Source organism: Malaclemys terrapin, chromosome 4 (assembly GCF_027887155.1).
Source record: "Malaclemys terrapin pileata isolate rMalTer1 chromosome 4, rMalTer1.hap1, whole genome shotgun sequence".
NCBI classification, from domain to species: Eukaryota; Metazoa; Chordata; order Testudines; family Emydidae; genus Malaclemys; species Malaclemys terrapin.
The window spans coordinates 124,355,363-124,367,712 of NC_071508.1; the positions used below are offsets into that span (position 1 = coordinate 124,355,363).

General features: G+C 43.6%; 1 protein-coding gene across 4 annotated transcripts in view; it reads right to left on the bottom strand.

Annotated features, from left to right (window-relative positions):
* Positions 1–12,350, bottom strand: part of BTBD7 (BTB domain containing 7) — a 119,522-nt gene that overhangs the window by 61,187 nt on the left and 45,985 nt on the right. For all 4 annotated transcript variants that reach the window (XM_054026386.1, XM_054026384.1, XM_054026387.1 and 1 more), the window contains one exon: positions 8,846–9,925. In XM_054026386.1, coding sequence (XP_053882361.1) covers positions 8,846–9,925 — 1,080 coding nt within the window. The remainder of the gene's footprint in view (positions 1–8,845; positions 9,926–12,350) is intronic.

Below are 12,350 nucleotides of genomic sequence, written 5' to 3' on the forward strand. Positions count from 1 at the left end.
CCAACATGACTGTAACCAGGAACGCAATCCTCCAGGAGAGACCAGGAAGCCAAAGGCTTGAAGGGGTGAGCTGTGACAGCACCAGATTCAAGTCCCACAGAGGAACAGGATCCCTGACGTACGGGTAGAGGCGCTCCAGGCCCTTGAGGAATCTGGCTGTGACATCCTGAGAGAAAACCGATCTGCCTTTGAGTGGCGGGTGGAAGGCCGAGATGACCACTATATAGACTTTGATAGATGAGAGCGACAAGCCCTGAAGCTTGAGGTATAGGAGGCAGTCTAAAGAATGATCTGCAACGGGGCTCGCTCGGGACAAACCACCTTATCCACCATCCAGTAGGTGAATCGCTTCCATTTGGCCAAGCAGGTGGTGCTGGTGGAAGGCTTTCTACTGCCTAACAGGACTCACTGGACCTCAGACAAGCACTTTCATTCTTGAGTGTTTAGCCATACAGCAGCCAAGCCGTCAGATGAAGCGCCAACAGGTGACGATGCAGGAGACTGGTATGGTTCTGGAACAGGTCTGCCCTGAGCAGCATGCTGAACCAATGTTGAGGCGGTCACGCCAGCACTATTAGGATGACCTTCACCCTGTCCTGCTTGATTTTCATGAGGACCGTGGGCAGCAATGGCACCAGAGGGAAGGCATACATCAGAGCCCCTGACCCCTGGAGCAGGAAGGCGTCCGACAGGGATCCCATCCCTGCCCTGGAACGAGCAGAAGACACGGCATTTCCTATTCTGCCTGGACGCGAATAGGTCCACCTGGGAAGTTCTCCACCTGCAGAAGATAGAACTGACCACCTCCGGGTGAAGGCACCATTCGTGGCGAGACAAGAATGTTCTGCTGAGGCAGTCCGCCCAAATGTTCCCGGCCCGAGAGGTGAGTGGACACAAGATGGGTGTCGTGCTGCAGCCAGAAATCCCAGAGCCGGAGCCCTTCCTGACACAGGCAGACGACCTGGCTCCCCCCTGCTTGTTGATATAGAAGATCGTGGCTGTGTTGTCTATTAGGACCTGAACGGCCTTGCAAGCGAGACCGAAAGGCTAGGCGAACCGCCCTGAGCTCCCTGACATTGATGTGCAGGGACCAATTGTGATTGGACCAATGGCCTTGAGTACTGAGATCACCCAGGTGGGCTTCCCAACCCAGGTCCAAAGCATAAGAGACAAGAGTCACCAACGATACTGGGGCCACCAAAGGGACTCCCTCCAGCACCAACGCAGGATCTTGCCATCAGGTAAGTGACGACAGTATGCTGTCGGGAACCCTGATCACCCAGTCCATACTGTGCTGGTTGGGGACATAGACCGACACCAGCCATGCCTATAGGGGCTGGAGGCAGAGCTGCGCATGCCTGACCACATAAGTGCATGCTGCCATGTGATCCAACAGTCTCAGGCACGTGTGGGCAGTGGTGAGTGGTTGGGCACGCAGAGATGAGATGATGTCCACCACGGCTTGGAACCGAGCCAGAGCCTTCCTCCCTGAGACTCAAGTACTGCCCCAATGAATTCTTAAGTTGCACTGGGGTAAGGGTCATTTATTATTAGGCCCAGGTTGCAGCAGGTGGATCAGACTGAGATGCCTCCACACCTGATCCAAGGACCGGGCCCTTATCAATCAATCAATGTAAATCGAGGTATGGGTAGATCTTGACTCCCCGACATTGCAGGTAAGCAGCCGCTGGCGCTAAACACTTTGTGAACACTCTCCAGGCCGACGAGAGACCAAAAGGCATCACTGTGAACTGGAAATGGTGCTGGCCCAACATGAAACTGAGGAACCGCTGGTGCCCCGGGAATATGGAAGTACGTGTCCTTTAGGTCTAGGGTGGCGTACCAGTCTCCTGGATCTCGGGAAGGAATGATGTAGGCCAGGGAAACCATATGAAACTTCAACTTCGAGAGACTTGTTGAGGCGGCGCAGGTCTAGGATAGGTCTGAGGCCCCCTTTTGCCTTCGGAATGAGGAAGTAATGGGAGTAAAACACTCTTCCTTCCATGTCTTGTGGAACCTCTTCCACTGTCCCTAGGCTCATGAGGTTCTCGACCTCCTGAACAAGGAGTTGCTCATGAGAAGGGTCCCTGAAGAGGGATGGGGAAGGGGAATGGAAGAATTGGTCAGCTACAGACTGCAGGGTATAGCCTGACGAGACTGTGTCAAGCTACGCCTCATGGCTATTACATAGGTGAACATCCTGGATGCAGAGTCTGTGGCATCCCAGGCCATCTGGAGGACACCCCTGGCTACTGCCTTGCCCTCATCTATGAGAGTAGTGAACTCCTGCACCCAATCTTGTGGGAGGCTCTCTTTGAACTTGCTGACAGAGTTCCACAGGTTGAAATTGTGCCTGCCAAATAGGGCCTGATGGTTAGAGACCCTAGATTGGAGGCTCGCGGTGGAATAAATTTTTCTTCCAAATAAGTCTAGTCTCTTGGCATCTTTATTTTTGGGGGTACTACTCGCCTGGCCCTTTCATTGACAGCAGACATGACCAGGGACCCCGCAGGAGGGTGGGTGTATAGGTATTCAAATCCCTTGGTGGGAACATAGTACTTCTTTTCCGCCTTCTTCGATGTGGGCAGAATGGAAGATGGGTCTGCCACACCAATGTGGTGATCTTCAGGACCGGGAGAATGGACAATGCGACCCAGGCTGGGGTGGAGGAGGGAATGACATTGAAGAGGTCATTGGGCTCCTCAGCTAGCTCCTTGACCTCCAAGTTCAGCTTAGCTGCCACCCTTTTAAGGAGGGCTTGGTGCTCCCTGAAGTCATTGGGTGGGCTACCAGTTTGTGAGGGCTCCACCACAGCCTCATCTGTGGAAGATGAGGATGACTGTACCACAGTCGCTGGGGCCTCCCTCGAGGTCACCGCTTCAGATTGGGCCCCTTTGCTCCGATGCCAGCTGTACCAGAGGTAGCTTGTCCAATGCCACCTGGGAGGAGCCGTGAGAGTACGGTTCCAGCATTACAGGCACCCCCTGTGACGTTGCACTTTATGATTTTATGAAAGTATGCTGATGAGTATGAATATAATGTAACTGGAATATGCTTCATGCAAAAGGTCTCTCGTAAGGTACCATTACAAAGCTTATAATCTACTGAGTGTGGTCATCCTATTTGTATAAATGTATCACTCTTGTATCTGAAACTAAAAATATGAAATACAACTCTGAGGGCCTATTGTAATTATGCAAAGTGTGGACCATTAATGGTGGTTTGGAATCTTGATGGCTCCCATTAACCAGGACAATTGACTCTAGATGGTTCTGTGTTACTTGTAAGTCTTCCTGTATACGTGTGTGCTGGCAAGTGGGTAATGAAGTCCTACAGCGACATGTGATCATGTCACCTGAACTGGAATCCATCTTTAACCTGGTGTTTTTCCACTGAGAAGGAGGAGTGGTAACCCAGAGGGACAAAGGATTCCCATCTTATGCAAAAGATATACAAGTGCGTGGAACAGAACCAAGGGGGCAGCCATCATGAGAAATCCCCTAGCTACCACCTCAGCGGGAACAAGGGCTGTACCAGAGGAAAGGATTGTGCCCAGACTAGAAAGGTGTCCAGTCTGTGAAATAAATTTATTGAAATGTCTGAGGGTGAGATTTTATCTGTATTCAGTTTTATTATTGTATTAGGGTTAGATTTGCATGTTTTATTTTATTTTACTTGGTAATTCACTTTTTCGGTCTATTACTACTTGGAACCACTTAAATCCTACTTTCTGCATTTAATAAAATCACTTTTTACTTATTAACCCAGAGTATGCATTAATACCCAGAGGGGACGGGGACGGGGGGCAAACAGCTGTGCATATCTATCAGTGATATAGAGGGCGGACAATTTATGAGCTTTATACAGGGTAAAACAGATTTATTTGGGGTCTGGACCCCATTGTGAGTTGGGTATCTGAGTGTTAAAGACAGGAACACTTCTGTAAGTTGCTTTCAGTTAAGCCTGCAGCTTTGGGGCACGTGGTTCAGACCCTGGGTCTGTATTGGAGCAGACTGGCATGTCTGGCTCAACAAGACAGGGTGCTGGAGTCCTAAGCTGCCAGGGCAGGAAGGCAGGGGCAAAAGTAGTCTTGGCACATCAGCTGGCAGTTCCCAAGAGAGTTTCTGTGATCCAACCTGTCACACCCCCCACGGGTTCCAATATTGCCACTGGACAGGCCAATGCCCCATACCCCATGCCAGTGCCACAGGTGCCTTGGTGGGCTCCCGGCTGGGAGACGATTCGCCCTGTACAGGGGAAGGGCTAAACTGTTCATCCGACCCAGACCACTGTCCTTCTGGGGACCAGGGAAGGGCCGTGGAAGCCTGAGTCTGTTGACTGACTCTTGTCAGCGACCGGTACAGGGAAGGTGATGGCCAGTTCCTGTCCAAAGAATGGTACTGGAGCACTGGCGACCAGTGCCATGACCAGGAACAGTCTTGCGGCTGAGGAGACTGATGCCTAGGTGACCTGCGAGGAGATGGCGACGGGCGCTTTGGCAATCTGTGGCAGGAGGACTAATGGTACTGAGAATACGGGGATTGGCATTATGACTCTGGAGTCCCATGTCTTGCAAGCAGAGACTGTGGCATCAGAGATGTGGGCCTCCTGGCCAGAGACCAGGGTTGTGGTACTGGGGTCCTTGGCCGTGGCGAAGAGGAACAACTCCTGTGGTCTGGAGGCATTCCATTGCCTTTGGGGCAGTCCCATCACCGCCGTGGTCGTCTGAGCTGGTGTCTTGGCAGGATCCGCCATGTGGCCAAGGGTCTGTGGTGCTGGTCGGCCTAATTGTTCTTTGGCTGCTGGGCCCACCTCAGGCACAGATGACCCTGCAATAGGCCAGGACCCTCTACTGCTCCATGAAGTTGGAGGTGGGTCCTAGCTGGGCTTGGGGGTCCAACCACACCGGTAACCACAAAAGCCTCTGTTGCAGGCACGAGGCCTAGCTCAGGTTCTTTACCCGAAGTTCCCTTTCGTGGTGCCTGCACACCAGATGACTTAGACCCCCCTTCTTCAGTACTTTCAAGGAGGAACGGTGCCAGATGGAACCCAGTGCTGGCAGTGCACTGCATGCCAATATTGAAGTAGTGGGTGTGGAATCCGAATGCGAGGGTGCCGATGCCGGGCACAGAGCAAGACACCTCCATGAGGAGGGCCCATAAATCTAATGTCCTGCTCTTTTTCAGTTCGGGGATGAAAATTTTTGCAGATCCAGCATTTGTCTTTTTGATGGGACTTTCCCAGGCACTTCAGACAACTGTTGTGAGGGTCACTGATGGGCATCGGCCAGCTGCACTCAGAACATGGCTTAAAGCCTGGGGAGCGGGGCATGCACTGCTGCAGGACAAAGTCCCAACTGGGATTCTAAACTACTATTAAAACACTTAACAGCTAACTAATCACTGACTAAATAACAAAGGAGAAGGATCTGAACAGTGAAGAATCGTTAATGTTCTTGCTAAGCAAGACCAGGCACTCCAACCAACCATCAAGGCCGGTAAGAAGGAACTGAGAGGGCATAGGGCCGGTGGTGCCTGTTATACTGCCACATGAGAGCGCCACAGCCAGCCCTACAGATACCGCTAAGGCAAAAGTCTCCAACAACTGTGCACATGGGCGCGCACACACCTAGAATGGAATTGACATGAGCAAGCACTCAAAGAACCACCTGTTTTCACTATTTACTTTCAATTCATATACCAAATACAATCTAAAAACTGGAGTAACATTTGTTATTGCTTACAAATAAACTAATACCTACTGCTTGATTAGCCACAGCTGTATGTTTTGTCACTTTTTACTTATGAACTAAAACCTGCAGTTTCATTTCTTTAATATGTGTTTTATGTTATTTGTCAAGTTAATCCATAACTGTAATATAAAACAGCAATACACAAACAATTATTTGAATCCACCATCAAAATTTTGAAACCCAAGGAAACCTCAAGGGAGGGTGGCACTAAAGCTCTCTCATCATGACTTGAAACATACCTCTTTAGTTCCCAATTATTTATTATTATTATTTTGCTTTGTTTACAAGACAGACATCTATTGCTCTGGAACCTTCCTTCTTATCATGGAGATTCTCATTTGGAGATTGATAAAATTCTTATACGAGAGCAACAGACTAACCAACTTTCTATGTAGTTGCAAAACTGACAAGCCATGAGATAATACAGACACCTTCAGAGCAGAAGCAATAACATTTCTTAGTGCCAAACACACATTTCACATTCCTCCACTGTAGAGGTTCCAGAAAAATGTTTCATTACAGTCCAGTTCATTCTACATTTCACGGTTCAGACATATTCTAATTATTCTAATATTCTAGGAATATTACAGGAAAGAAAACTCTGCAGTAGCATTCTTCAAGAAATATGCATCCTTCATCTTTCAGTAGTTCTCATGTCAGCATCAAGGAATGTTTCACAGCCTTCAAGACAATTACCTGCGAAATGTATTCCTGATCTAGTCCTCTAGGGAAGGAGGCAATAAACTACTTAAACAAGTCAACATCCCACATTTCTGTCTTCCACAGTTCAATATCACTCTTACAGTAGCCCACATAAAACATGATCTTCCTCCAGTAATTTTATCTATTCTTTAGTACCCACATTGCAGACTAGAAAGATTCTGGCAGTCTGTTAAATAATCTATATTCTGTAAATTTCTTAAACTAGCCAAGTTTCTTGTTACAGTTAAAAAATATTTAAAGTGCAGATCTACTTTGAAAAGTGACTGTTTAAAAAATGGCATACCAGTGGTGTATGTCACTAGATAGTCTCAATATATTCCATTACAAATCTGCCAATTTACAAGTAAAATTATGTTCTTCCCCCTACAACTGTCAACACTGAAGACAAACTGAGTTCTGAATATTATGCTATATTCTCTACTTTATGCATCGTCAGTAATAAAGATGCCACAGTACAAATTATGCCCTCAGTTATACCTACACAATGCCTGCTCAATGTCAGGCTGGGTAGGAAAGGGCCTCCATGAAAAGGAGAAACAAAAAGGGGGTTCTCAGGAGGAGGTCTGAACAATGGTGGCCTGAAAGGATAGAGATGATTTTCTCCTTCAGATAGGGAGACTAGAAGCACTGCAGTTGCTGTTCCATGCAGTGATTCTCCAGTGGATCCAAGCTACCTATATACTTGGCCTGCCATATACTGCATCTTCTGTTCAAATTCATTGCAACATTATACGGTGTCTCAGATATGAGCCTAGAAATTGCAATACTAGATCAGACAAACGGTCCATTGGCCTAGAATCTTGCCTCTGACAGCAGCCAATACCAGATATTTCAAAGGTACAAGTCCCAGAACACATGACATGGCAGCATATTAAATTCAAACAACAACAGTTGGTAAGAGCCAACACCTGACATCACCAGAGTCTGCAGGTACACTGGAGCTGTCTGCATACTCAGGAAGACAGCTCTGCACTGGTTCATGTTTGAATCATTATCTTCAGAAGCATAAGGACCAACAACATAAAATGAAGGCCTGAATTATGCATAAACTGATTACTCCCTACCCAACACTCCATTTGCTAGGAAGTGTCCTACTTGTCAATGGTGAAAGGATTTTTCAAACCCAGAAAAAATTATTCTGCTAACGCCACTTTTTATTACTGTCATCCACAATACCCAACATTTATGTTTCCATACATTTTGCTTTATTTCATTCTTCTTTGTATTCAGTGATATTTCTCATTAATCTAACCTTGAAGCACTAGCCATCAACTTTTCTCCTTTGAACTTATTTGAAAACTTTTGAAAGTTGAAAAATTGTTTAAATATCCTTTCAATGATCAATATATCTTTACCCATTTAAAAGCCTTCTATTGCTCTGAACTTCCCCAGTAATCTGCAGAAATCACAATCTATTTTGCATAATCTACATAGCCAATCGTTCAAATTTATATGTCTTCTTAATTACTTACATCCCATTATGAAACTCAGAATATTTCCTTGTCTCAAGATGAGGCTTAAAAACAAAGTTCACCAATTTTCCCTTCTCATGTCATTTACACCCACAAATGGATATCTGACTTAATTCTTTTTCAAAGATGCGAAAATGTATTGCATTTAAACAAGTAAGTCTATGCTAACAGTGAAACTTAAAAAATAATATTTAGGCTCTTATGCTCTTCACCCAAAGTATTTTAAAAAGGAATAAGTGAAATTATCCCAAATTTACAGATTAGTACGTAAACAGGCACAGAGAGATGAAGTGATTTGCGCAAGATCACCCAGCAGCTCAGTACCAGTGCAGCTCAAGTCCTCCATCCACTGGACCATGCTCCCTCCCTTGAAGTGAAAACATTTAACAGGGTTTAATTCAAAGACTTTCAAAAGTGACTAGTGATTTTAGGTGCCCCGCTTTTTGGGTGTCCTAGTTGAGACAAAGTAAAGGGCCCTGTTTTTCAGGTGCCATTTCCCAAAGATCTACTCGTATTAGCACACCCTGACTCAGAAGTAGATTAGAACTTATATTAATGAGTAAGTGGCTATGTTATGAGAGAATGTGGCCTAGTGGCTAGAGCACTTGATAGGACTTGGGAGCCATGGGTTCTATTCGTGGCTGTGCACTGCTGGGTGACTTTCGGGCAAGCCATTCAAGTTTTTGTGCCTTGATTTCTCCATAAGTAAAATGAGAACAATGATACTTATTTTGTAAAGAGCTTTGAAATCTACTGATGAAATGTGATAAATAAGAGCTAGTATCTAATGGCATAATAAAACCCAAGTGTGACTGGGTAAACGTTTTCAAAAACTAAAAGGAAGAAGCAATTTAACCTTGTATTCAATCTGAGGAGCTAAAATGAACACATTACATACCTTGTGCAAGCATGTTAAACTCCAAAAACAGTGCTATGTGATAAAGCTCCATAGCTTCTTCAGCCCTAGTCATGTTTAGTTTTCCTGCTACAAGAGCCTGAACTTCGCTTAGACTCCCCACTGAGGGGCTGCAGTGCAAAACTGAGAGGTCCACCACATCTGTATACATACAGTTTAAAATGACCTTAGCATATTTTTTTGGTATGATAGATTCATCCAGTATAATTCTAGTTGGAGTCCGCAACGTTCGGTCTGTGATTTCTTCACCAGTTTGTATCCTCCTTTGCAGTAGGTGTCGAAAAAATGGCGACCGTGATGAAATAATAGCTTTGTGAGCTCTGAGATCTTCATCTAAACAGTTTGGACTTCCACTAAACGATTCTACCAGTTCAGAGTTGGATGAAAAACTAAGAACCACATCATAGTAACACATATAATCAAACAGCCCACGCATATCAACATCTAAGGGATTTGGTGTTCCAAATTCTTCACTAAGCTGCACAAGGATATCAACATTTTGGAATCTCGAATCCTCCATTCCGAACTCTCCTGTATAAAGGTAGTGTAACAAAGCAGAAAACATAGGCATGTCTATGCCAGCTGTGTTGATATCCATTATTATCTCTGCTCCATATTCTGGTGAGGAAGAAAGCAGTGTCTTAAAAAATGGACACCTTGCTGCTAATATCGCACGATGCACAGGGAAGCAAGTTTCTTGAAATATTAAGTCTACATCAGTACAGTATTTGTACTCATACAAATCAGCCATGTCTTTCTGTAGTGTCCTGGCTTCTGGTCTTGCCAAACTCGCTTGTAGAGAAAGTTCCTTTAAGGCTGAAGTTCCCTCATACTCTTCTACTAATGCATTGACATCTCTAACATCCCAGCCTGAGAGGAGCTCTCGCATCTGCTTGGCATGATCAGCAGACCGGCTAGATTTCCGACGCTTAATAAATTTCTTTTTGAGGGTGGCAAGGCCAGAGCTTTTCTTTTTCTTGTCTTGAGGTTTCTCATGGCCATGGTCAAGGCTATAAAGTTTTGATTCACAGCCATAACCTTGATGAGAGTAGGATGATGTTCCTGAAGATGAAAGGAAAATTTCATGGGATTAAAAACATTTGAAGAAAAAAATTTAATGTTGAACAACTGGTATCTTTGGTTAGATAAAGATTAGCAAATGTCATCACAAATTACATAATCTTCCCTTCTCTTTACATCAAGTTCTTTAAATAGGTACTAGTCAGATTTGCAAATGAATCACTGCAGGTTCATTATTCATCTCAGAGCAATAGACTTTAGTACAATTTTGTTAACCAGAGGCAAAGGAGTAATAAAATTATCCATTTTCCAGAATAGATAATGAATTTGTAGAATCTAATTCTAAAGTTCACAAATACAATATGGTTTTCTGACCCCACCCGAACCCACTACATTGTGAGAATCCATTTGAATTTAAAACATATATTTTGCCTGCATTTCCAAACTGTAGCTACTGAAAAAGGCATGATCAACTATGCTTTTTGTAGATTTCATTTAACAAATTTTTAAAACTTTTTGTTACAACCCATGTGTTGACCTCATTTTACTTATTAACCCCCTTCTCTGAATACACTATTGCAGACATGGCAAAAAACACCAACAGAAGTCTTATTTTTTCCAGTTGCCATATGACAGGTGGGAAAAAGATTTCACCTGAACCAAACAAACCTTACATGTGGAAATACATTCACCTACTTTAGAAAAGCAGCAGATATAATCTAGCAATTACAAAAAAATCCAAAATTGTTATGGTAATGCTTATTTAGAATAGTATTTTCAAATATACTTTTTAATAAAGTATTTTACATGTGTACTATTGATATTACACAGTGTGGTTCTATCTTTTTCAGTCTGCAGATTCACTACACCACCTCTATTCTCAGTTAACTTAAGCCTCTGTGCCCTAAATAAACTAAAAGTTTTATTGTGGCCTTTATAACATACACCTCTACCCCGATATAACGCGACCCAATATAACATGAATTCGGATATAACGTGATAAAGCAGCACTCCAGAGGGCAGGGCTGCGCACTCCGGCAGATCAAAGCAAGTTCGATAGAACGCGGTTTGACCTATAACATGGTAAGATTTTTTTGGTTCCCGAGGCCAGCGTTATATTGGGGTAGAAGTGTATATGCTTTATTGTACGTTTCTCTAAGAGAGCTTTATTATTTTAAGTAGGATTGAGTGATGAACTCATGTTACAAAATTACCATTAAATTAGCCTGTGAAAATACAGTGTTACTTATATAGCTAATATTGTAGCATTTCAGATTAAGCCACGTGAACTGTGAAAAGCACAAACTCAGCTGAAACCACTTTTTAGAACCTGGCGGACTGTGGAAACAAAGAATTTTTCTGTAAATTGTTGTGACTCTCCGTCACCAATGCAGATGGCTGTGTAATTCCACTGTATACCTGTTATGGAAAAACAGTTAAAAACTCGCCATCCACTTTACAGGATTTGCTTTACTGGTTCTGCAACACAGGACAGTTTGTGGATGAAGGAAGTGTCTCTCCCACTGTACCCAGCTTCATTTAAATTCTACCGGACCAGGGAATGCATCAAGTTTACAGTATGAGTAACAAGTAAAATTATCTGAAGATTATTTAAATGAAAAGCTAAGGACAACTCAAAATGATTGCAACGCAAAAGATCCTACTTCACAATTCCAAAAACAAATATCCTTTCTCCCCATGTTTTATTGTTCACTGATCTCCCCATTGCAACATCTTTATTTGTGTGATCTTTATATTACACAGAAAGCTTGGAGTCTGCTCTCATTTTCTATCAATGAATTGCCATCCACACTTGTGGCACTATGTAAATAATTACAATTCCATAAAATACCCTATGTTGAAATGCATTTTCCAAAAAGGGAACATGCAAGAATGTCAACAGACGTGCAGAAAAATTAAAAGTGCTTAAATTGCATTTGATGGTTCTGTGATCCCCAGGCTCCAAAATAATAAGAAGATTACAAAAAGCTCCTAAAAAAAAATGCAGGCCAGGACTGCAGAACTCTCATCCCCTCTTCTCTTTTACTTGCACCTGAATCACCTCTGGAAATCAAAACATGGTTCAAGTTAGCATGTACTAAGTACAGGCCCTAACTGTAATTAATACTACAGTATTACGCACAATCATGTATTCTATCTATTCTGAGAGACTAATAGTACACTATTTTAATAACTGTATGTCACCCAAGTTTGAGCCAAAGGGAAAAAATGAGAAAGCCTGAAGATATAGATGGTTCACTGTTGTAATTTAGCAGCTCTGCAAAACACTATTTTCAATTAATGTCTCCATATGCTGATTTGATTTTCTTCTTAGTGCAACAGTGGGAAAAAATTAAAGAATTTATTTTTCCCCTTTGAGACACTGAGCTGTTGCATGCTGTGAATTTTAAAATGACAATTGCTTCATGCTCCTCAGTTTATACTTGTCTTTAGGCAGATAAACATT